General features: G+C 44.7%; 1 protein-coding gene across 1 annotated transcript in view; it reads left to right on the top strand.

The window, feature by feature from the left end:
- PYGM (glycogen phosphorylase, muscle associated) overlaps positions 1-19115 on the top strand; it is a 46632-nt gene extending 27517 nt beyond the window's left edge. Inside the window, exons 14-20 of the mRNA XM_075836903.1 lie at positions 9712-9859; positions 11703-11761; positions 14284-14425; positions 14794-15001; positions 16332-16466; positions 16620-16686; positions 18443-19115. Of these exons, the coding sequence (XP_075693018.1) occupies positions 9712-9859; positions 11703-11761; positions 14284-14425; positions 14794-15001; positions 16332-16466; positions 16620-16686; positions 18443-18595 (912 nt within the window). The 3' untranslated portion in view covers positions 18596-19115. The remainder of the gene's footprint in view (positions 1-9711; positions 9860-11702; positions 11762-14283; positions 14426-14793; positions 15002-16331; positions 16467-16619; positions 16687-18442) is intronic.
- Positions 19116-27226: the final 8111 nt, after the last annotated feature.

Below are 27226 nucleotides of genomic sequence, written 5' to 3'. Positions count from 1 at the left end.
CTGGCACTGGTCTCCCAGTGTTAATATTGACTGAGCCAGTTGTTTATTGAACTGGTGGCAATCCAAGTCTCAGCGAGGAGCACTTCTAACAATTGAGAGTAGGGTCTGTGGGCTCTTAGGCTTCGTTCAAATATCCGTTAAGGCTCTATTCTGATGTTCCGTCTGAGGTTTTCGTCAGAATAGAGCCCTGACTGACACAAACGGAAACCATAGCTTTCAATGGTGACGGATCCGGTGCCAATGGTTTTCATTTGTCTCAGTTGTGCAAGGGTTCTATCGTTTTGACGGAATCAATAGCGATGGAACGTCAGAATACAGCCCTAATGCAGAGGCGTAGCTAGGTTCTCCTGCACCCGGGGCAAAGATTCAGTTTGGCGCCGCCCCCCCCAACTTATTTCCCGACATCTCCTTCCCCCTCGCCATGTTTTCTTTCCCTACCAATCAATGAGGTGTAATTTTTTTTCACAATTTTTTTAATGTAACGCGAGTATAAAAGCATTTCTACATTTTACAAGCGATGTAGACCTATAATGTAATTAACATAAAAATAAATTAAAAGAAAATAAATTAAAGAGGCCACACACAGCCCCCTATAGATAGCGCCACACACAGCCCGCTTCCCCCCTAGTAGATAGCGGCACACTCCCACCCCTTGTACTTAGCGCCACACTGTGAACAGACCGGTGAGTGGTAGCCTACTGCTACCACTCTCCGCTCTGCCTGGTGTGACTTACCGGAGAAGCCGAGGAGGTCATGCGGCGCAGGCAGCGGCGGAGTTCCTTCTGACTAGGGTCGGTGCAGCCAGGGCCGGCCTTCGCTTGGATGGCGCCCTGTGCGGGACTCTCTATTGCCGCCCCCTACACAAACCAAAAATTAACCACATATAGGGACACGCTGGAACATATATACTGTACATACATAAAGATAGATATTTAGACATACAGGCAAATATGTCTGAGCCATGATTAAGAGCACAGCCAGTGCTTGAAACGCGTAGGCTTCATTTCGTGCCATTTCAACCACCTTGTTACCCTCCTGGTGTTTTCCGTTACTTTGTTTCATTATCCGTGTGATTATTTTTCCAATAAAGTGGGAACGGAGTTTCCCCCACCTATACTACACATCGCTGGATCATTTCTCTTTTTTGATACAGGCAAATATACATACACACATCTGGAATATATACATACAGGTAAATATATAGACGTACAGACACATATATACACACACACACACACACACACACACAGATAAATACACAGACAGGATCATATACAAATACATAAAAGGCACAAATATACAAGCACAAAGACACATTCACAAACAGACCCATATATACCCACACAGGCACATATGTACACAGCACAGATAATGTAGTAGTGTTACCTGCAGTCCTATGTAACACCACAGATAACAGTGATAACTCTCTGAGTACTGATAATGTAGTAGATGTTACCTGCAGTCCTATGTAACACCACAGATAACACAGTGATAACACTCTGAGTACTGATAATGTAGTTGTGTCCCCTGCAGTCCTATGTAACACCACAGATAACACACAGTGATAACTCTATGAGTACAGATAATGTAGTAGATGCTACCTGCAGTCCTATGTAACACCACAGATAACACAGTGATAACTCTCTGAGTACTGATAATGTAGTTGTGTCCCCTGCAGTCCTATGTAACACCACAGATAACACATTGTGCTAAATTACAATCTCAGCTCTGCTACACAGTACAGATAATGTAGTAGATGTTACCTGCAGTCCTATGTAACACTACAGATAGCACCAGGGGCGTAACTAGGAAAGACTGGGCCCCATAGCAAACTTTTGACTGGGGCCCCCCCTCCCCTGGGTGTCACACACAGCCCCCCCCTTCTAGATAGTGCCTTTTTTATAGCCCCCCCTGTAGATATCTACAAAGGGGGCTGTATGGCGTTATCTACAGGGGGGGCTGTATGGCGTTATCTACAGTGGGGGCTGTATGGCGTTATCTACAGGGGGGGCTGTATGGCGTTATCTACAGGGGGGGCTGTACGGCGTTATCTACAGGGGGGCTGTATGGCGTTCCCTATAGGGGAGGCTGTACGGCGTTCCCTATAGGGGAGGCTGTACGGCGTTCTCTACAGGGGGGGCTGTATGGCGTTCCCTGCAGGGGGGAGTCTGTACGGCGTTCTCTACAGGGGGGGGTGCTGTATGGCGTTCCCTACAAGGGGGGGGGGCTGTATGGCGTTCCCTGCAGGGGGGGCTGTATGGCGTTCCCTACAGGGGGGGGGCTATATGGCGTTCTCTACAGGGGGGCTGTATGGCGTTATCTACAGGGGGGTCTGTATGGCGTTATCTACAGGGGGGGGCTGTATGGCGTTCCCTATAGGGGGGGCTGTACGGCGTTCTCTACAGGGGGGGGCAGTATGGCGTTCCCTGCAGGGAGGGCTGTATGGCGTTCTCTACAGGGGGGCTGTATGGCGTTCTCTACAGGGGGGGGCTGTATGGTGTTCCCTGCAGGGGGGGGCTGTATGGTGTTCCCTGCAGGGGGGGCTGTATGGCGTTATCTACAGGGGGGGCAGTATGGCGTTACCTACAGAGGGGGCTGTATGGCGCTAACGCAATACAGCCCCCCTTGTAGAGAACGCCATACAGCCCCCCTTGTAGAGAACGCCATACTGTAATGGCAGGAAGGAGGTGAAGGGAACAAGTGAGCCCTAATCTACCCACCGCCCTGTCCCTGCCTACTTGCAACGACCCGCCCTAGGCGACGGGGTACAACTTGGCGGCGGTCCCTACGCTGTCTAAGTGCAAGGAGTACAAACAGGGAACACAAAAGGGAATACAGTAGCCCACGGAACGCCGCGAGGAAACGGAGCGGTGAATGAGCCAGTCAGGATCAGGAAGTAGTGGAGAATACAAATGGGAGCACGGAGCAGAAGCAAGCCAGGGGCAGAGCAACGCAGGATAAACGGAACTGAAGCAAGGCAGAAGCACGGCTGGAGCAGGCTGGAGCAAGGCAGCAGTGGGGCCAGGAATCCAAGAAGAGTAACAAGCAAGGAGGAAGAGAAAACGGCAGGTATAAATGGACAGGGGGCGGAGCTAACTCTGACTGACCAGGCCGCGATAGGCTCTCCCACTCCTGAGCCTGCCACCCTGATTGGTGGGAGCAGGTGTCAGTCTCAGAGGTCTGGCCTCAGGTGTCGACTGATTAATCCTGGGAGTATACCCAGACGTAGTGCCTGGCAGATCCTTTACAGTACTCCCCCTTTTATGAGGGGCCACCGGACCCTTACTAAGAGGACCCGGTTTAGTGGGGAAGAGAAGGTGGAACCTCCTGATCAATACCCCAGCGTGAACATCTCGAGCAGGTACCCAAGTCCTCTCCTCCGGCCCGTATCCTCTCCAATGGACCAGGTACTGGAGGGAGCCCTGGATCATCCTACTGTCCACAATCTTGGCCACTTCGAATTCCACCCCCTCAGGGGTGAGAACGGGAACAGGAGGTTTCCTCAAGGGGGACCAGGACGGGGAGCAGCGTTTCAGGAGGGAGGCATGAAAGAAGACGTCGTGTATGCGAAAGGATGGGGGCAGCTCCAGACGGAAGGATACAGGGTTGAGGACTTCAATGACCTTATAAGGTCCAATAAATCGGGGAGCAAACTTCCTGGACGGGACCTTAAGGCGCAAGTTCCTCGACGACAACCACACCAGATCCCCAACGACAAACCGGGGGTTAGCAGAACGTCTACAATCAGCCTGAATCTTTTGTACGCTCTGGGACGCCTCTAGGTTCTTCTGAACCTGGGCCCAGACTGTGCACAGTTCCCGATGAACGTCCTCTACCTCGGGATTATTGGAACAACCAGGGGAAACGGAGGAGAACCTAGGGTTAAACCCGAAATTACAGAAAAACGGGGAGACCCCTGACGAGTTACTGACCCGGTTATTCAGGGAAAATTCGGCGAGGGGAAGGAATGAGACCCAATCAAATTGACAGTCAGAAATGAAACACCTTAAATATTGTTCCAGGGATTGGTTAGTCCTTTCCGTTTGGCCATTAGTTTCGGGATGGAAGGCGGAGGAGAAGGATAGATCAATCTCCAACTTTTTACAAAAAGCTCTCCAAAATAAGGAAACAAATTGTACCCCTCTGTCCGAAACGATATTGACTGGGGCCCCATGGAGACGCAGAATGTGTTTCACAAACAAAGAAGCTAACGTCTTGGCGTTAGGTAGTTTCTTAAGGGGCACAAAGTGGCACATCTTGCTGAAGCGGTCTACTACCACCCACACCACCGACTTGCCTTGGGATGGAGGCAAATCGGTGATAAAATCCATGGAGATATGGGTCCAAGGTCTCTGGGGAATGGGCAAGGAACGTAGTAAGCCCGCAGGTCGGGACCTAGGGGTCTTGGACCTAGCACAGACCTCACAAGCGGCGACGTAAGCCCTAACGTCTTTAGGCAACCCAGGCCACCAATAGTTTCTGGTAATGAGGAGTTTGGTACCCAAGATGCCAGGATGACCAGATAGAGCGGAGTCATGGTTTTCCCTGAGTACCCTTAGCCGGTATTGCAGGGGGACAAACAGTTTGTCCCCAGGGAGGTTCCCGGGAGCTGAACCTTGATCAGCCGCGATGTCAGAGGCTAAGTCAGAATCAGTGGCAGAAACAATTATACCAGGGGGTAAAATACAAGCAGGATCCTTCTCAGAAGGAGGATTAGCCATGAAACTACGTGACAGTGCATCAGCCTTAATATTTTTGGACCCAGCCCTATAGGTAACCAAGAAATTAAATCTGGTAAAGAATAGTGCCCAACGAGCTTGTCTAGGATTAAGCCTCCGGGCAGATTCTAGGAAAACCAGATTCTTGTGGTCAGTAAGGACCATTACCTGGTGTCTGGCCCCCTCCAAGAAGTGACGCCACTCTTCAAAAGCCCATTTAATGGCTAAAAGTTCGCGGTTGCCAATATCATAGTTACACTCCGTGGGCGAAAACTTCCTAGAGAAGTAAGCACAGGGGCGGAGATGGGTGAGGGAGCTGGTACCCTGGGACAAGACGGCCCCCACTCCCACCTCGGACGCGTCAACCTCCACAATAAATGGCTCCCTTTGGTTGGGCTGAACCAGCACGGGGGCCGAGATAAAGCACTTCTTGAGGGTCTCAAAAGCCTGGACGGCCTCAGGGGGCCAATGGAGGACATCAGCACCCTTGCGAGTGAGGTCCGTAAGAGGCTTAGCGACGACCGAGAAGTTGGCAATAAATCTCCTGTAATAGTTAGCGAACCCCAAAAAACACTGTAGCGCCTTCAGGGAGGCAGGTTGGACCCATTCCGCCACAGCCTGAACCTTGGCAGGGTCCATGCGGAATTCAGGAGGAGTGAGGATTTGACCTAAAAATGGTATCTCCTGTACCCCAAACACACATTTTTCGGTCTTCGCAAACAGATTATTTTCCCGAAGGACCTGGAGGACCTTCCTGACATGCTCCACATGTGAGGACCAGTCCTTGGAAAACACCAGTATGTCATCAAGGTACACTACAAGAAAATTACCCAGGTAATCTCTCAGAATTTCATTAATAAAATTCTGGAAGACGGCAGGGGCATTACACAACCCAAAGGGCATGACTAGGTTTTCGAAATGACCTTCGGGCGTGTTGAACGCAGTTTTCCACTCATCCCCCTCTTTGATGCGGATAAGGTTATATGCCCCCCGTAGATCGAACTTAGAGAACCATTGGGCCCCCTGAACCTGATTAAAAAGATCCGGAATCAAAGGAAGGGGATACTGGTTCCTTACTGTGACCTTATTCAAGTTCCGATAATCAATGCACGGCCTAAGACCACCATCCTTCTTCCCCACGAAGAAGAAGCCAGCACCTACAGGAGAAGTCGAGGGGCGAATGAAACCCTTGGCCAGGCATTCTTGGATATACTCCCTCATAGCTTTACGTTCAGGACATGAAAGATTAAATATCCTCCCCTTAGGAAGCTTGGCACCAGGCACCAAATCGATGGCGCAATCGTAATCTCTATGAGGGGGCAACACCTCGGAGGCCTCCTTAGAAAACACATCAGCGAAGTCCTGAACAAACTCAGGAAGCGTGTTTACCTCCTCCCGGGGAGAAATAGAGTTAACCGAAAGACATGACATCAGGCAATCACTACCCCATTTGGTGAGATCCCCAGTATTCCAATCAAACGTGGGATTATGCAGCTGCAACCAGGGAAGACCTAATACCAGATCGGACGATAATCCCTGCATCACCAGTACAGAGCACTGCTCCAAATGCATGGAGCCAACACGGAGTTCAAAAACAGGAGTATGCTGAGTAAAATAGCCATTAGCAAGAGGAGTGGAGTCGATACCCACTACCGGGATAGGATAAGGTAAATCAATAAAAGGCATTTTTAGAGACATAGCAAATTCCACAGACATGATATTAGCAGATGAGCCCGAATCCACGAAGGCACTGCCAGTGGCAGACCGGCCAGCAAACGAGACCTGAAAGGGAAGCAAAATCTTATTGCGTTTAGTATTAACGGGAAATACCTGTGCGCCCAAGTGACCTCCCCGATGATCACTTAGGCGCGGAAGTTTTCCGGCTGCTTATTCTTGCGCCTGGGACAGGTGTTCAGTAGATGCTTGTCGTCCCCACAATAGAAGCAGAGACCATTCTTCCTGAGAAACTAAGACAATGGAAATGATCCAGCGCTAAGTCCAGTTGTAGTTTAAAAAGGAAACGGTGTTCCCATCTTTATTGGAGTGATATGAATAAAATAGTAGGGAGACGCAGTCCCAAGAAAATTGTGAGTAGGCAGTGATGCCCTGGCCTACGCGTTTCGAGCAGCTCCTGTGCTCTTAATCATGGCAAACATTTCTTTGGTCTCAAGGGGGTCCATGATAGCGTCAGCGTAGAAGAAATGGTAGACTAGGTAAGGGCTTGTTATTATGTAATGGCAGGAAGGAGGTGAAGGGAACAAGTGAGCCCTAATCTACCCACCGCCCTGTCTCTGCCTACTTGCAACGAGCCGCCCTAGGCGACGGGGTACAACTTGGCGGCGGTCCCTACGCTGTCTAAGTGCAAGGAGTACAAACAGGGAACACGCAAGGGAATACAGTAGCCCACGGAACGCCGCGAGGAAACGGAGCGGTGAATGAGCCAGTCAGGATCAGGAAGTAGTGGAGAATACAAACGGGAGCACGGAGCAGAAGCAAGCCAGGGGCAGAGCAACGCAGGATAAACGGAACTGAAGCAAGTCAGAAGCACGGCTGGAGCAGGCTGGAGCAAGGCAGCAGTGGGGCCAGGAATCCAAGAAGAGTAACAAGCAAGGAGGAAGAGAAAACGGCAGGTATAAATGGACAGGGGGCGGAGCTAACTCTGACTGACCAGGCTGCGATAGGCTCTCCCACTCCTGAGCCTGCCACCCTGATTGGTGGGAGCAGGTGTCAGTCTCAGAGGTCTGGCCTCAGGTGTCGACTGATTAATCCTGGGAGTATACCCAGACGTAGTGCCTGGCAGATCCTTTACACATACAGCCCCCCTGTAGAGAACGTCATACTGCCCCCCCTGTAGGGAACGCCATACAGCCCCCCTGTAGAGAACTCCATACAGCCCCCCTGTAGAGAACGCCATACAGCCCCATCTCCCAAAAAAATCCGACCTACAGTGTGTCCTACAAAAGACATGTATCCCCTCTCCACAGGACTGGGGATACATGTGTGATCGCTGGCAGTGATAGGGAGAACGGGGGACTGAAAGTCCCCTGAAGTTCTCCATGACTAACCTCGGACTTCCGGCGTCTGCGCAGCTCTGTAGAAATGAATGGAGCGCTGGTCACGCATGCGCACAAGCGCGACCAGCGCTCCATTCATTTCTACGGAGAAGCCGACACAGACCCCGGAAGTCTGAGGTTTGTGATGGAGAACATTGGGGGGGGACTTTCAGTCCCCTGTTCTCCCTATCACTGCCAGCGATCACACATGTATCCCCAGTCCTGTGGATAGGGGATACATGTCTTTTGTTTAATGGCAGAGCGGGGAGATACCCCCCTGCTCTGCCGTAGTGTTCAGTGGCGTCCTGCTGTAGCAGCCATAGCGACTGCTAGCGGAGCCTCCGGCCATGGGGGGGGCCCGTGCCAGCGGGCGACACGGGCCCCCTCATGCCGCGGGCACCGTAGCAGCCCCTACTGCTGCTACGGCGGTAGTTACGCCACTGGATAGCACACTGATAACTCTCTGAGTACTGATAATTTTAGTTGTGTCCCCTGCAGTCCTATGTAAAACCACAGATAACACATTGTGCTAAATTACAATCTCAGCTCTGCTACACAGTACAGATAATGTAGTAGATATAAGAGACAAACACATGCAGAGACACAGACAGACAGAGACACACACAGACAGACAGAGACACACACAGACAGACAGACAGACAGAGACACACACAGACAGACAGACAGACAGACAGACACACACACACTCACTCACCATGTCTCCTTGCTGACAGGTGAGGACGGGCTGTGGGCGGAGCTTCCTCTCTGCTTCTCGGCAGAGCACAGATCACAGAGTGGAGGCAGATGCTGGAAGGCTGCAGCACGGGAGTGGACCTGTCCCCTGACCGGAGTTCATCTGACCTCATGTCACTGACGTGAGGTCAGGTGACTGGACTGGTCCACTCCATGGCTGTCACAGACCCCAGTCAGAACGCCCTATATTTCCTGGCTCTTCCTAAGCTGCTGCATGTGTCCTACATACGGGGCGCCTGTCAGCAGCGATCAGCTGCTCTTCGGCGCCCCCCCTTCCCTTGCGCTCGGGGCAAATGCCCCGCCTGCCCCCCCCATAGCTACGCCCCTGCCTAATGGATATGTGAATGAAGCCTTAGGGCCTGTTCACATCACCATTCGCTTTCCGTTCCAGGGTTTCGTCTGAGGTTTCTGTCGGGTGAACCCTGAAACGGAAAGTCAAACTGAAACCACAGGTTCCGTTTCCGTCACTATTGATATCAATGGTGACGGAAAAATTGCTAATGGATTCCGTTCCTCACCATTTCGGCAGGTTTCCGTTTTTCCTACGGAATCAATAGCGCAGTCGACTCTGCTATTGATTCCGTCTTAAAACGGAAACCTGCCGGAATGGTGACGAACGGAAACCATTAGCAATGTTTCCGTCACCATTGATATCAATGGTGACGGAAACGGAAGCTGTAGTTTCAGTGTGACTTTCCGTTGCGGGGTTCACCCGACGAAAACCTCCGACAGAACGGAAAGCCAACGCTGATGTGAACAGGCTCTTAGTCATAAGGGCCAGAAATAAACAAGCCTATTTCCCATACTTCATTCTTATGTGGGTGTTAAACATCTACTTTCTATTTTTAATGATTTTTTTTGCGTTGAGCTCAAGTTAGTTAATCATTTTCTCAGGTATTTTAATGAGCCACTTTTACTGAATCAGAGAAAATTTACAAAATCATTGTGAAGGCATAACATGATGATTAACACATTCTGTGTTTACTGGTGAAGCGTCTCTGCAGACATGTGTGTTTTTTTTATGCCACAGCTCACCCAGCTGGCATCAGCTTTCATTACAGCCCTGTTGTACAGTGAACAGAGAGTGAAATGTACAGACGTTTGGTGTTAAAAAGCCTACAAGTAATGTATAAGAAGAATATTTCTAATCCACCATCCCAAAAATACTCACGATCTGTCTTATATAGGAAAATAAGCTAAAGTTTGCTCGGTACTTGGAAACTGAGTACAAAGTGAAGATTAACCCAAACTCCATGTTTGATGTCCATGTGAAGAGAATCCATGAATACAAGCGACAACTACTAAACTGCCTGCACGTGATCACCTTATACAACCGTAAGTAAATTCATATAAAAGTAACTTTCAAGTGCACATTGGTGGACTGGTTTATTGTAGGTTTACATATTTTATAATTTGGCAATCTGTGAAAGTAAACAATGAAGTTGCATATATTGCTTTTAATCGGAAAGCGTATTTATTAGTATAAGTCAACCAGTGTGGCCTCTACAATTGTGGTGGGTGTCAGGACGGACTTTCGCAGAGTTATGTCAGTGTGCATAAAGTCGTTCCCAAAGAGTATTTTTCTACATCATAGTTTTGCTCAAAACATAATTCCTACACAGAAACCCTTTACCACCCTACCTCTAGCTTTATGCTTCATCCTCTAAGCCCAGGACTTTTTGTTTGACGTAGCTGTAAGAGACTTTTTTTTTGCCATTTTTTAAATTTACATATTCCGTTCCGCTGCAGTTTTCAGTTTTATTTTTTTTACAACATACACTAATCACAAATGACGCTATACATTTATTGTGAAGGTCCTTATGGTCTTATATTTTGTAAAGTTTTGTAGAGTTTATTAATAGTAAAAAATTTGCATTTATGTGTATTTGTTTTTACAGATTTTTTTTAAATTTAACATTGCTTTTCTTTTTAATTTTACTTCTTTTTTTAATCCCATAGGGGGATTTTTCATTTTGATTTAGATTTTTTAACTTTAATGTACTAGCATATATGTATATGCTAGTACATTAGCCTGTGTACTGATAGTACACAAGCAGTTGTTAGGACATACCTAAGTATGCCCTAACAATGGGAAATATGGTCAGACAGCCCTGGGGTCCTTCAATGGAACCTGGGCTCTCTGTCCATACAAGGTATGGCCATCGATCGCATCACAGGGATTCCCTGTGATGCGATCAAAGGGCGGTCCTCTGTTCCCATTTGAATGCCGCGATCAGCCTTGATCATAGCATTCAAAGGATTAGCGGCGGAGAGAAGAGTATATTATAGCCGATTCCCAGCTCCTGATTTTGCCGCACAATCTGCATGACGTCTATGCTCGTCATGATGTAACAACGTCCGGCCGCTCATGACGAGCATAGACGTCATGTGTTGGCAACCAGTTAATAGATGGAGCCTTCCGGACCTCTTCTCTTCCCGATCCCTATATGAATTATTGTCGGTGACCACAACAGTTAGGTCTGTTCGTAGACTAAATTAAGTGGTCACCAAGACCAGCAGTGATGTCATTTGATTGACAGATGCAGACAGTAGGATCTCATTTGGAACAGAAGGTGGCATCACACAGGAAAATGACTGCAATCATGTTATATGCTATCTGTTGTTGTTTTGTCACTAAACTTAAGCTTTAAGTTTAAACTTTCACTTGAACTTATTGATGTTTACAAGTCATCTTGGCATCTTGAGTCCAGAACAGATTTTGACCGAAAGCAATTGCCATCTGTCAGAGTGTACAGCACAATGTACTTGGCAAATAGGGCTCTAAAGTGTTTACATTCTTTGGGCTGTGTCTACTGATGAACTGACAAGGATACCACAGTAGGATCCCTGCAGCTTCCCCATAATATTATGTTCTTTGTGCCTCCACCAAAAACCTTATAGAAGTATATACAGTAACTGTAATGTAGAAAAGAAGAGAATCTTCTATAGTTTGAATGGAAATATGTTAAAATGCTAAATCAAGACACTAAAACCCCAACCTACCACTAACCAAGCGTTAGAGCTAAGGGTGCCATTTTATGATGTTGACTTCTTTTGTATTCCATGAATTTGTTTGTCAAAAAAAGTTCTAAGGTTTCATGGTCAAATATAGTTTGCTGAAATTCTGAGAAATTTGGTTTAATGGTATGAGACTGATGTTAAGATATCTCTGTACTAGGCATAAAGAAGGATCCAAGCAAGCAGTGGGCACCCAGAACAGTGATGATCGGAGGAAAGGTGCGTACACAAAGTTGGCAACATATTGTAATGCAGCGATTGCTTGTATTTGACTATACCATATATAATTTACCTGCAGCTCAGTAGGCAGCAATGCCCCAAAAATGACGGAACAGTCTTACATCTTGACTGTAGAAAATAATGTACAGCCACCTAGACCAAATGCAAACAAACATTTCACTTGCCTAATGCAGATTCAAAGACCTTCCCCAGGCCTCATTTGGGATCTGCATGACACAGATCCCCGAATATGATACTAATGTTCTTCACCGGGGCCATGGATAATTTTGTAAAAATAGCTGTGTTCTCCATTAGATTTTTTATTTCAAACTGATTTCAGTGATTCTAGGGGATAACTCAATCTGTCATATGACACCCCACAAGCAACTATCTGGGCTGTAATATGGTCCATAATATGGTTTAAACAACCATCAGGAAAGAAAATTAAAGAGGCTCTGTCACCAGATTTTGCAACCCCTATCTGCTATTGCAGCAGATCGGCGCTGCAATGTAGATTACAGTAACGTTTTTATTTTTGAAAAACGAGCATTTTTGGCCAAGTTATGGCCATTTTTGTATTTATGCAAATGAGGCTTGCAAAAGTACAACTGAGCGTGTTGAAAAGTAAAAGTACAACTGGGCGTGTATTATGTGCATACATCGGGGCGTGTTTACTACTTTTACTAGCTGGGCTTTCTGACGAGAAGTATCATCCACTTCTCTTCAGAACGCCCAGCTTCTGGCAGTGCAGACACAGTGTGTTCTCGAGAGATCACGCTGTGACGTCACTTCCCCAGGTCCTGCATCGTGTCAGACGAGCCGGCACCAGAGGCTACAGATGATTCTGCAGCAGCATCGGCGTTTGCAGGTAAATCGATGTAGCTACTTACCTGCAAACGCTGATGCTGCTGCAGAATCAACTGTAGCCTCTGGTGCCGATGTGGCCGACACGATGCAGGACCTGTGAGTGACGTCACAGATCTGCACTGCCAGAAGCTGGGCGTTCTGAAGAGAAGTGGATGATACTTCTCATCAGAACGCCCAGCTAGTAATAGTAGTAAACACGCCCCGATGTACGCACATAATACACGCCCCGATGTACGCACATAATACACGCCCACTTGTACTTTTACTTTTCAACACGCCCAGTTGTACTTTTGCAAGCCTCATTTGCATAAATACAAAAATGGCCATAACTTGGCCAAAAATGCTCGTTTTTAAAAAATAAAAACGTTACTGTAATCTACATTGCAGCGCCTATCTGCTGCAATAGCAGATAGGGGTTGCAAAATCTGGTGACAGAGCCTCTTTAAGCTACTGTTGCTAGTAAATGTACCACACAGAAATTTAGTTAGGCTACAGCTGATACTTGCCAGTTCTTATTTTCCACAAATTCATAAGGAAGATTGGCTACTGCAATAATGGCTCCATGATGAACCGAGATTTCCACTCAGGGAAACGGAAACATATTGGAGTACTTTCTTTATTCTACATTTCAGGGACATTCAGGAGCTACTAAAGGCTGAAAGGGAAAGTTTACAACATGGGGGCACCCTTCTCAAGCCCTTGTCAGGGCAGCACCCCTACTTTTCCACTTAGTTCCGACTGTCAGAGTTTTTATATAGGAACAGACTGTCCCCAGCCTTTACATCATGGTTTAGTCTTAATTTTCTCCTTTCCCTATATACGCCATTGTAATGCTTGATGGGCATTTTTATGTGACACATATAATTTTTCTTCGGAACATCCTCACCATTGGTGAATATTATTACTTTGTTTTTTAATCAGTAGAATAAATAAAAGTTATATCTTGATAAATAGTCCCTATCCCAGCAATAGTTGGAGTGCATGGGTGACTGTGTTAACATCTAATATCGAATAAATGTTCCCGAGATCTGCAAGATAAGCCCAAACAACCCATAAAAAAAAACAAGACAGCCTTATTGCACACATTTTATTTGATAATAATGAAATGAGATGTTTAAATATAATGTATATTGTTACATAATTTTATGTTTTGGCAGAAATATCACTGCAATGATGTTATCTCATTGGATCTCTGCAATCGACATGAAAGCAATTATTTTACATTTTACACTGTTATATAGTCATGAGAATAATTTGTGATTTCTGATATTCCTATATTTCGTCTTTAGGAAATAAATCACACACACTGTAGATGACTGTGAATGTTCTTTACATATGTACATTACAACCAAGATGTTTTGTGTCTTTTATATGCAAGTGCTATAATAGAGAGCATGTCACTTGTTATTAATTGATTTAATATTTAGTTACAAAAAGGGTAAAGATGTTGACATATGATAATGCAAGAGCAACACAATTACAGATGTGGACATTTATTATCTCTATCCATCTCTCTGTTTACGCTTTCACTTTCATGCAGTATATCTCCTTCCATCCATCATTGTCTTATTTATTCTCTCTCTCCCTCCTCCTTTACATTCTCCGTTTTCCTTCTTCTTTCTTGTATCATTGGTCTCTCTGTCATTCATTGATAGGCTGCTCCTGGGTATCATGTGGCCAAGATGATCATCAAATTGATCACTTCTGTGGGAGATGTTATCAACAATGACCCTGCAGTGGGAGACAGGCTCAAACTCATATTCTTGGAGAACTATCGTGTTTCCCTTGCAGAGAAAGGTGTGTTTGACAACCGAGAAGCATTGCAGTCCTCCCATACATTCATCCAATAGATGTTGGTAGCACTTATTGTGTATGATGGACCAAGATTGATCAATATATTCCCATGATGATTCCCTTAATTAAAAAAAGCATCTGAAAGTTCCAAGCAGGCCATAACTGTTCTGACCGTAGACCTGTCCAATGTGGCAGAACACTTCTATGGCAATCTGGCATCTTTTATTCCAAATGCCTAATAACCTCCTCTTTCTTTTCATAGCATCATCTAGACTTTGACAAATTGATGCTAGCAAGTGTTATGGAAATTAATATAAAGGGGTTAAGTCTTGGTGAATAACTGGTTGGCTTCCTTGTCTGCTTCTTATCAGTGGTTCCTGCTGCTGACCTTTCTGAGCAGATCTCTACTGCTGGCACTGAGGCATCTGGCACAGGAAATATGAAGTTCATGTTAAATGGGGCGCTTACTATTGGCACCATGGATGGAGCCAATGTGGAAATGGCTGAAGAAGCTGGAGAAGAAAACCTCTTCATCTTTGGCATGAGAGTACCTGATGTGGAACATCTAGACCGTGAAGGGTAATAAATGACTTTTTTCAGTATAATATGCAGTGATTTATTTCTGCAGTAACGATGATATATACATAAAGGTCACATAAATATCACAATCTGATACAAAAAATACCATTTAAAGGTTTTCCATATATATCAGATCTGTCGACTGGTCACAAACACTAAACCTGGGCAAATGGTTCTGCTTATGAATAGTGCCACATTCAGACCAACAGGTGGTAAAAACTGTTGTAAATGAAAGAGCTATTTAATTTGCTATTGAACATTAACCTTGTATGATATACGCCATGAGTAGGTGCTGCATGAGTAGCAGTATACAGACAGTATGCACAGAGACTGTAGAGAGCTGTAGGCACTCTGTGTATGCCCCGTATAGTACCACCATGCAATGCAATGCTTTTAGGTGAGAATAGCACCGTAAATTGATTAGATGTGGCACCATTTTTTTTTGGTCAGATTTATATGGAATCTGACAGAAACTCTTCTGCATGCCCTCATATAACACAAGAAGGTATAGTAGGGCTCAGAAGAAATTTACGGTGCTGTATTGGGGCTCTGTATAACTCAGAGGCTTGTGGAGCTGTATCTGGTCGTGTGCGAATGGCCTTATAGTGACCCACATTGCAATCAAAGGGGTTGTTTCACAACAAGGACCTATTAGGGCATATAAACGTCCAAGAGGGGGTCTGCCGCCAGGTAGTTTGGAGAGAGGGATAACGTATTGCCAGGGGTTAGAGGTCTCGGCACCGGCACCGGCTTCTTTTTGAAAAGAGATTATCTCTGTGAGACAGCCGCTTTAACAGATTTATGGACTCAGTTTTGCAGCTGATTGATTTCAGAGCTTTACGTTACTGGATTAATACATTTTTTTAGGGGTGCAAAAAAGATCCTCTGAGCATAACTTCTGATATAACTGGCAATATAGTTGGGTATATCTGCCATTATCAAAAAACATATGCAGTAGTGTGGTAGACTTCAGCTTACAATATGGTCAAGACACAGTATCCAAATGTTAACCTGTTAAATGTATAACCCTAGAACACTCTTTTGGCATAAATTTCGCACATAGAAACCTATTGGTACGCCACAGGAAACGTTTGGCTACTTTTTTTTTTAAATAAACATATCCTTCAGATGTAGCCCATAAACACAGTGTGAATAAAGCCTAAGTTGTAGAACTGAAAACTACCATTAGGTTCATTGCGTATTCTAATGGGGCGCCATGCATTTCTACCAGCTGGATTCTTTAAATACTACACAATGTTTAAATCTGTTCATGAGCACATGGACGCTAAATGTTTAATAGAACAGTAAGATGTATGTGATTTCTGCACAGCTACAATGCCCGATCGTATTATGAGAGGATTCCGGAGCTCAGGCAGGTGATTGATCAGCTTAATTCCGGATATTTCTCCCCAAAACAACCTGACCTCCTCAAGGACATTGTCAACATGTTGATGAATCATGACAGGTAACAATTTCTCCTTCTTTCTGTCTGCCTCTTCCCTCACACTCCATATTTTCTCCTCATCTTTCCTGCTCTTTATATTTTATTCCTTTTCCCTCCACTTGGTCCTCTTTTATCCTTTCTCGCTGCTCACAAATATTGTGTTATTCTCTTCAGGTTCAAAGTGTTTGCAGATTATGAAGATTATATCAGATGTCAAGAATCTGTCAGTGCGCTTTACAAGGTGAACTGTCATAGTCCAGACTGTCATAGTGACACACATTGCACAGAGATAACGGTAACAGGATGACATATAGATGGAGATGCTTCCACTCGCCCCCTGCAGGATGAAAGCAGCAATGACATCTGATATCTCTTAACCTCTTAACTACCAAGCCTAATGTATTGCAGTGTATGGTACTTTTAACGCTCTCCTATTAAGGCCGCTCCTATTAACGCCTTCCCCTGGCACCTGCAAGGCTTAATAGGAGTAGAAATATGGCATTCCTCGGGGCCTTCATTGGCACCATTGGCACCCCGTGATTGCGTAGCTGAGGGAGGCAATGGAATGACAAAGGGGCCCCCTCTTTCTAGTGGCTTAGATGTCGCAGTCGCTGTTAAAAGGCGCACTAAACCACAGCTTATAGTAATAAAGCTTGTCAGAAGCCATTCACATATACATATGTAAATGTTTGTGGATATCATCAGAAGTGGAGTGATCATGACGGACCGACATGTTTCCTAGCGTCCTGTCACTAACCCAGCCTGAAATGGTGGCTAACAAGGGATAATCATTTATCACTTATTTCCCATTGCTTATATAGGGCCAACATATTCCACATCGCTGTACAAAGATTGTCATCATTCATATTCATTCATAGTCCCTGTCCCGACTGAGGTTCACAATCTAATTTTCTCTATCTTAAACACACGAAGACCAATTTCATAGGACTTAACCTTTCCGTATATTTTTGGAGTATGGTAGGAAACCCACACGGACAAAATGTAAATGCCATGTAAATGTTGCTCTTGGTCAGATTAGAACCTAGGACCCTAGTCCTGCAAGGCCACTGTGATGCCCATAACAATAGGAAGGTTTACTTCATTACGGATTCATAATCTGGTGAATTTAGCCATGCTGTATATCAGATTTTACACAAAAGTTTTTTCTCTTGGATTCCATGAGAACCTGCAAGAAAAAAAACATCATGGCATGCTCCATTGCATGCTGTATTATTCAGGTGTTCTAGGGGGAAATACAGTGCCTCACAGTGGCACCATATGATGGCAAACAGAGTGCCTTTTGGGCCATAATGCCCGTAGGAGCTTTGAATGTGGCCGTACAGGGTCTGTGCACACAGCGATGCCATATGTATGGAGCTTTAGTGTAATTCCTGTTGTAAAAAAAATAAACAAAATCAGCCGAGATTATTAGAATTTATGCTGCATGGTCTGTGATAATTTCTCGGCATGCAGAAAAGACAACAATAGATCCATACTGCACTTTTGAAGAAACACCTTGTTAAACTGTATTGCATTATTAAAATATAAGCAAATTCTACTTTAATCTCTAAGGGTATGTTCACACGACCTATTTTCGGCCATTTATTTGGGCCGAAAACGCCCAAAAAACGGCCGAAAAATCGTAAGCAGAACGCCTCCAAACATCTGCCCATTGATTTCAATGGGAAAACGGCGTTCTGTTCCAATGGAGCGTTTTTCGCGGAGTTTTTTTACGCTTAAAAAAAAGGCCGAAAAAATAAGTGCAGGTCACTTCTTGGGACGTTTTTGGAGCCGTTTTTCATTGACTCTATTGAAAAAAGCTCCAAAAACGGCCGTGAAAATCGCGAGTGGCACAAAAAACGTCTGAAAATCAGGAGCTGTTTTCTCTTGAAAACAGTTCCGTATTTTGAGACGTTTTTGACTCTGCGTGTGAACATACCCTAATACATCGCCATATTTTCCAGCTGTAGCTTACTTCTTTCTTCTTTTTTATGCAGAACCCCAGAGAATGGACTCGCAAGGTGATTCACAACATTGCTGGATCAGGAAAGTTTTCCAGCGACCGGACAATTGCTCAGTATGCCCGGGAAATATGGGGTGTAGAGCCTAGCACCTTGAAAATTCCTCCTCCTGATATTCCACGTGAATAACTTCCTTCAACTCTGGAATTAGCTGCCCTGCAGAGTCATACAGCACCTTTAACTCCCCTTTCCCCCTTACTCAAATGAATCACTTTCTTTCCCAAAATGTAGAAAGCGCAGAATAAGCTCAATGGCCATTCTCTGTTTGAGATTAGAACCAATTCCACCGCCATACAAAAAAACGTTCCTAGCCAATCCTACACGACTCCCTGTTACTCTGAATTGGATCCTGAACCCTAATGATCCTTGTGTTCAATAGACTTGCGGTGACAAGTGTACTCTAATTTACAGAATACAGTATTTAGATGTGATGGGATATATCTGAGTTTTATATCTACAAATCTAATTCACATATCAAAAAAATGTATATTGAATTCCAAGGTAGGATAATTAATATTATAATATTTTGGATTAGTAAGGGAAGCCTTATAGACTTTTTCCTATCACATACAACTTCTCCAAGATCTTTGGCAGCCTCTGTTGTATGACAATGTGAACATAAAGATATTCTAATGACTTACGTTGAATTTTGGATAGCAGTTTGAAATATTTTCTCTTATTTAATAAAGTTGTAGTATAATCCGGCTTTGTGTCTGTAATACATCTAAAATGGTAAAAAAACAAACAAAAAAAAAAAACCCTCTATATTTCTTCTACTCCTTCCTGTCCACTCTCCATCATCCTTCTCCTATCTCTTTCTCCCCTTATCACTCTTGCACAGGCTTCCCTTTGGGACTAAAGTGTATATCCGATTCTGGCTCTTTTTTTTTTCTATTTCAGTCAATCTGAAGAACATCAATTAGTCACTTTTCTCCGAGGCTCAAAAAACTTCCATTATTTTTCTTTCTACATAAACATTGATACAGTTTTCCATCCTGGAGGCAGAAGTGAAGATATCACATCTTTATAACTTATTTTCATGTGTTTCTGACCTATAACCACTTTACTTTAGCAACTCTGCACTTGATCTGTATTCTGCCGAGTCCCTCTCTTCGTCTGGATCCATGCTCAGTTTATTTAACCCATCTCCAACCAAAAGCCGGGGGCCTCGTGAAGAGACAAAGTTAAAGATCAGAGAAACAGATTCCAGCTCTGACCTTTCCCATGAGCTATTAATACAGTCACTTCCCACACAGTGAAGGAGGGAGAAGTCATAGTGTTTCCTCCCCCTTGTTGATGCCCCTTCAAACTGTGGTAATTGCCTCCTGGGTGGTGTGTACCAATTTATGCATATGTCACTTCATAGAACAGAATGATACATTAAAAGGTAAAAAAAACTACAGGGAAAAGAGAACTAAAATAGAATTGAAAAGGGGAACAAGTGTATTAAACATGGTTAAAATACAGGAAACAGAACAAGGGATATGTTCAGCAGCATAGGGACTTTACGGACATGTCACACTAACTATACCTATAGAATGAAGAAGGAAAAAGAGGGTTTCCATTTCTATGCAAACACATCTCAATCATTGTATAATACAAAGTTACGCAAATTTCTAATATTTTGCAGAAATTTCTTCAACTGAAAATCAGTTCCATTCCCCTGAAAGGGGTTGTTTCTGCAGCAGGTGCATGGATTTCTGCAAGTTCCGATCAGATGAATGGAATTTATTTTCGGTCACAGAAATTTCTGCAACAATATCTGTCATGTGTGAATCCACCCTTAATAAGAATGTTTCCGTTCACTGACAAGTAGTAGGTAAATGGCGAGGAATTAAAACACGAAGTAAATTAAAGAGTTGAAAATGTTTTTTTTTTATATAATCAGTAAGCTTTAGTTACAGAAAACTTCTTTAAATTTCAACAAAGTGGAGTTTCAGTTTATAAAGCGAAGCTGTCTCTGAAGTAGGCATTATTTGAAGGATGATTTAGGGGCTGCAAACTGCACTTTCTACACAAGAGGAGATGCAATATACGTAAAAAAAACAAACTGAAAAATCAACAGTAAGGCGAGGTTCATGCTTAGGAGTGATCATCACTGACTCGCTCATAACGGCATTAGCCATTATGAAAAGGAAATGGTGGTTGCACTTGCACTTGCAATTTTTTCCCCGTAAATAGACATTTATTTTATATAGCAGTCCAGCATCCTACAAGGCTATACAAAGGATATAGCCACTTAGGCTAGGTCCATACCTGGTTTGAGCATTCTGCCTGGTGTGACAGTCTGAAAAGGTCCATTGAACGTATGCCCCAGAAATATGCAACCGTTGCTTCCCATTAAAAAAGTGTACACCACACAGTATGAATTTTTTTGCATACAGTTGTATTGAACAGTGCAGTCAACTACGCTTTTTAAAACAGTTGAGGGAAAGGTATACTGCTGTATACAAGCCAAATGTAGGACACATCTTACTAATGATAGCCTATGGGTCTGTTAGACGTATATGTCGGGATAATTTCCTGGCGTATACACTGATCATTGGCTCCAAACATGGTGTGAACTTAGGCTGCGCTCACACATGGTGTACTTGCATTGTATTTCTGCAGTGTAATCATACGCTTGGAAAAATGTACAAAGTATGCCTATGGGAAAAATATTCTGTAACACAAGAACTAGAGCAATCTGTCTGCATTGCAGAATATTTTTCCCATAGGCATACATTGTAGTTTCCGCAGCGTATTTCTACGCTGCGGAAATACAATGCGAGTACGCCATGTGTGAGCACACGCTTATAGTTGTCCCCTTCAGAGCAGGGCTCATCTTGTTTTTGGAAGTTAGAAGGAAATCCACACAGCCTACACCTGTGGTTTGTGAGCTCCTGTCTGGATTTAAACAAAACAACCTCCAGATATTTAGTGCTAAGTTAGCATACCTCCCAAGATTCAAGAATCGCAAAGAGGGACAGTCGATGTGGCGGAAGAAGCGGTGCAAATTTTTTCCTCTAACCCCGCCCAATCCCCGCCTATACACACCCGTTTTAGCCCACACAGTATCCTGCTCCCATCGTGTCTACTAGCAGGATAATGCCCCCAAATATGGACAGTGACGTCAGCGGCTCCTTCAGGAGCGGAATCCCCGGCCAGAGTGTTGCCGACGCTCTGGCCGGGGATTCCGCTCCAAAATTAGCCCGTGACGTCACTGTCCATATATGGATAGTGACGCCAGGGGCTTCTCCAGGGCCAGGGGCTTTTTGAGGAGGGGAAACACCGGCCAGAGAATCGGCAATGCGCTGGATGGGGATTCTGCTTCAGGAGTAGCCCCTGACGTCACTGTCCATATATATTTTTTTTGTAGTTCACTATTTTTACAGAATATTTATGATTTTTTAAATGTAAAAAAAGGGGTTCTTTTATTTATTTTGGACATTTTTTTATTTATTTTTTTACACTTTGTTTAACTTTTTTTTATTCGTCCCACTAAGGGAGTTGAAACAGATATTGTTTGATCATTTGTGTAATGCGTTAGAATACTTAGTAAGTATGAGTGATACACTGACCTAGGGCTCTGGCATTGCCTAATAGATATCTATTAATGGCAGACCCATAGTTAGCAAAATTTTTAAAAAAATTCTAGGGACACTTTGGTTATAAGGATGGATTGAGGTGTAAATTAACGGGGTGTGGCTTTTCAGGGTGTGGCTAGTCAGGGGCATTGCTTGTCAGAGTACAACAAACATTTGCCATACAAATAAACAATTTTGTAAAAATTTTAATATCACTGTTTAGCATATGCTGACTAGTTAGATCTAATTGATTGATTCAAAATAAGTGGTAGGGCTGAGTAATAAAAGGTCCTGTAACCCACCAAAACTAAGAATGAAGGGGCCACAGCATTAAATAAGCACTGCAACCCCTTCAAAGTTTTTCCCTGCACAGTTGCACTCCCAGCTATCTGCTGTGCAAGAAACTGCAGCAAAGCCCTGTTCACCCCCCACCGATCAGAGACACGCAGGACCCGCTTACACTGAACCCATCAGTCCCGCGGACCTGATGGGTACAGGATTCAGTGTAAGATACAACTGCTCTGTATACAGAATACAGAGCAGCTGTGTCTTAAAAAGTAAATATAATTTTTAATAAAAACTAAATATAAAGTTGCACTAAACGCACTGATTTACATTTTTATTAAAAACAAATGGCTTTCAAAGGTTTACATAGCCTTTAAGACACGAGTGGTGTCAAAACGGAGAGGCACAATTTTAAATGCCATGGTTCAGGCAGGCAGATGATGACTGGTTTGCGGTTTACTTACAGTAGATTGCGCCACGAGCACCCCTCACTGGTACAGGGGTTGTTTTGGCAATTTAAGCCTAGTAGGCCACAAAGTGGCATCTGCTGGCTGCTCATTCACAGGTCTCTATAGGACTAATTTGGGACTGTCTCTTCCCTAAGGCCTTATTCACACAGCCGTGTTCGCTCCGTGAAATACGGACCATATGTCAGCCGCATTTGCCGTACAGAACACAGTTCAGGGAGCCGGGCTCGTAGAATCAAAGTTATGTATGACGCTAGGTGTCCCTGCCTCCCCACTGGAATACTGTCCCGTACCGTACAGGACAGTATTTCCATGGTGAGGAAGGGACAACTAGCATCATACATAACTATGATGGTAGGGGCCTGGCCAGTGGCGAATTAAGTATACCATGGGCCCTGGGTTGTTGACACAACTTGGGCCCCCTCCTTCCCCCTAACACGCAATTCAACCTACCCAAACCGCTGACACTGTACCAGTCAGTGCCACTGACCTGACGGATGCAGGTTTTAGCACTAGATATAGCTGCTCTGTTCAGGATATAAAGCAGCTGTATCTCAAAAAGTAAAAATAATTTTTAATAAGTATTTAGAAAGGTTGCACCAAACACCATACACTATTTTCTTTAAAAAAAACAAAACTTTTTGAAAGGATTATATAGCCTTTAACACATCAAATAAAAACAAATTGTAACACCTGTTTTTAAAGGGTAAGTAAATGTTCAACAAATTTCTGACATGTCATAGTGACATGTCAGAACTTTTGATGGGTGGCGGTCCGGGTGCTGAGACCCCCAACAATCGCTAAAACTAAGCGGCAGAAGTGCTCATGGGAGCGCTGAGCCACTTCGTTTCTGTTCGGCTTTTTCCGGAAAGCCAAAGTAGTGGTGTATGGGCTCATTGACTTTCTATGAGCCCGTATACAAATTGCTCAGCTTTGCTGCGGAAACAGAAACTAAGCGGCTCAGCGCTCACACGAGTGCTTCTGCCGCTTAGTTTTAGTGATTGGTGGGAGTCTGCGAGCGACGCTGCTTCTGTAATTTTCATTCAGTTTTATGGGACTTACGGAAACAGCGTAGCTCAGCAAGCTACGCTGTTTTTGTAACTCCCAACCATGTAATCAGGATGTGGCCAGGAGGCAGCGAGAGCAGAAACAGGTGGATATGTCATACATTTCCCTTATGGGAAAACTGAGGGTTGTATGGGGGGATTATATTTTATATTGCAAGGGGAGGTGAGGTTGTCTCACTGACTGCTGGGGGCTCTATAGGGAGGTCTGATTCTGGCATCTCTGTGGGGGGGGGGGGGATAGCAGTGGAGGGGTCTGCATATTCTAGAAAGATGACCTTTGACCGTCCCATCAACACGGACAAACTCAATAAATCTAAAATTGCCAACTTCCAATTACTGACGGTTAGAGAAATTGGCCACCAGACTCTGAGGATAAAAAAAGACTTCTAATCTCACCATTATACCCTGATCTAATAAAGTATCAAAACTTTGTAGTCTTCCTTCCACAATTTAATTTTCTTTTTTTATCCAAAAACCTTGGCATCCCTCCAGCACAAGGAAGTAAGAATTGTTTCATATTGGAGTATATTTAGTTGCGGTAGTGATACCCCTAATCTCTCTAACCACCTGCCAGACCTTATATATTACAATAGCTAGTGAAAGCTTCTTATAGGGTGCTCTAATTAGTTGGCCAGATTCCAAAAGCTCGACCAGTCCGTCAAACATAGGATCTTTACAAAGATCAACAAGATACTGACAGAATGGGTCTTTTAACCAGTCACAAAGTAGATTGGGTGGCCAAATAATAGTCTAACGTTAGGTGCTGCTAGTCCTCCCTCTACTAAAGGATACGTTGTGTACTTTTACTTCAACATTGGTCTTTTCCCCCACCAAAGAAAGTAATTTATCATGTTTTCCAAGCAGCTGAAGTATTTTTCGGATATCCATATGTATTATTTGTGGGAGGATAATCAAGGTTATTAGAGCACCCCGGACAGATATAATCGATACTGTTAATTTCTTCCATACCTTGCATTTCCCTCTCAATTCACTAATTCCGCGTAGAAGATTTAGGTAGAAGGTGTTCTTGAAAATCCAGAGGGAAAGTGATGCTAGAACGGGTCCCATAGCTTTCTATGGGATCTGTTCTGGCACATGGGACATAAGTTGTTGCGCCGTACAGTGCTGGACCTTTGCAGGAGCCAGATTCAAAAACATTACCTGCAGCATTTATGGGTCCGGCTCCCAGGGAGGTCTGGCACCGTATCCTATCTTAATTCACTGTTAGCCGGATGAACACCGGGTGCTGCTGCGTTCACCTTCCGGCAGCACCCGGCGTGGGAATCCCCGGGCAGAGCATTGCTGACTCTCTGGCCGGGGAGCAGGAGCAGAATTTAGTGCCTCCCATGTCCCCCCTGTAGATAGCGCCACCCCCTCTGAATATAGCGCTACACCCCTGTAGAGATAGTGCCACTGTAGCTCCCTCTAGGAGTTGAATCCCCGGCTACAGCGTTGCTGTTGCTGTGGCTGGGGATTCCGCTCCATATATAGACAGTGATGTCAGGGGATACTTCTGGAGCTGAATCCCCTGCCAGAGAGTTGTCAATGGTCTGGCCGGAGATTCTGCTCCTAGAGGTAACCCCTTATGTCACTGTCCATATATGGGGGCATTATACTGCTGGGAGGCACTATGGGAGCATGATACTGTGTGGGCTCAAATGGGTGTGTAAAGGCGGGTATTGGGCAGGGGTTAGAGCAAAACATTTGCTGCGCTACGCGCACCGCATTGAAAGTTGGGAGGTATGCTAACTTTGCACTAAATATCTGGAGGTTGTTTTGTTTAAATCCAGACAGGAGCTCACAAAGGCTGCATTGAGCAGCTGAAAGGGTGCATCATCTCTGTTTCACATATGGGAGAATAAATCTGCATTCTTGAAATCTTTGCTGGAGTGCTGCTTCCTTTTCTTTTTTGCATCTACATTGTGGGCATCCATCAGTCGGATTCCTGGAAGCCGGCACCCATTTTGACCCTGGAGGTTTAGTTCTGCTGTGCTGCACACATTTCTACTTTTTTTCATATATGGACAGTGACGTCAGGGGCTCCCTCTAGGAGCAGCATCCCTGGCCAGATTCTTCTCCTAGAGGGAGCCCCTGGCATCCCTGTCCATATATGAACATTGACGTCAGGTGCTCCTCCAGGATGGGCGGTGGGTACCACTATATACAGGGGGGGCATGAGTTGCAGTATGTACAGGGGGGCATGGGTGGCACTATCTACAGGGGGGCGTAAGTAGCGCTATTCATAGGGGGCGTGGGTGGCGCTATCTACAGGAGGCTATGTGGCACTATCTACAGGGGCTGTTAGGTGCTTTCTATAGTGGGCTGTGTGGCACTATGTACAGGGGGCTGTGTGGCACTATCTACAGCAGGCTGTGTGGTGCTATCTAGGGCACTGTGGCATTATTTACAGAGGGCACTGTGGATTTTTCTAAATGGGGCACGGTGGCATTATCTATAGAGAGCACTGTGGCATTCTCTACAGAGCGTACTGGGGCATTATCTACAGGGGGTTTGTGGCACTGTACACAGAGCAGCGTGGCACTATATACAGAGGGCACTGTGGCATTATCTACACATGAAATTCATCTGTTTTTAAAACGGACAGTGAAAATGGATGCAAAACGGGTCACAAACCGGACGTCAAAAATGGAAACACCACACAGAGCGGATACAAAACAGATGCAACACGGCCGTCAATAATGGACCGAGAGGGACAATTTTAACGGCCGACACCCGGATCCTGTCATGTGAGTATAAACAACAGCAATCCCAGCGTGGTGTGGGGTGGGTAGGAAATGTGGGGTGGGATTGGGCAACTGTACAGGTGCCAAACACTAGCTATTTCCTGAAGTTAGGGCTAGTGTTTGGCGGCTTTGCAGGTTTACAAGACTGCTACGAAGATCTGATCTGAGGTGAGGTGAGTGGACAGCAGCTGCCTTCTGGGCTCTCCTTCTCGGCGCCAGCCTCGGCGATGCACTGAATATGACACACGTGACATTACAATGTGTGTGTCAGACAGTGTAGCACCGAGTCCAGAGCAGAGGAGAGCCCTGACAACAGAAGTTTTGTGAAATGACAAGTACACAACATGTATCTAATCTATCATGTATACAATCTATCAAAAACTATGCTCCACACTGATAAAATTGGCACATTATCAGACCCTAGACTACCTTTTTAGTGGACCGTTGTGGTAAAAACGGATGTTAAAAACGGATGGTAAAAACTGGATGACAACTACTGCAACCTATGACAACTGATGGTTTTGTAGTAAAAATTGTGAAAAAGCCTGAAGGCAACTGATACATTTTTGCATCATTATTTGCATCACTTGTAATCACTTGAGAGACAAAAAAAAAAACTGATGCTGATGCA

This window comes from Rhinoderma darwinii, chromosome 9 (assembly GCF_050947455.1).
Source record: "Rhinoderma darwinii isolate aRhiDar2 chromosome 9, aRhiDar2.hap1, whole genome shotgun sequence".
In the NCBI taxonomy this organism is placed as follows: domain Eukaryota; kingdom Metazoa; phylum Chordata; class Amphibia; order Anura; family Rhinodermatidae; genus Rhinoderma; species Rhinoderma darwinii.
Note: the sequence above shows the minus strand (reverse complement) of the source record. Positions and strands in the feature narration are given on the sequence as shown.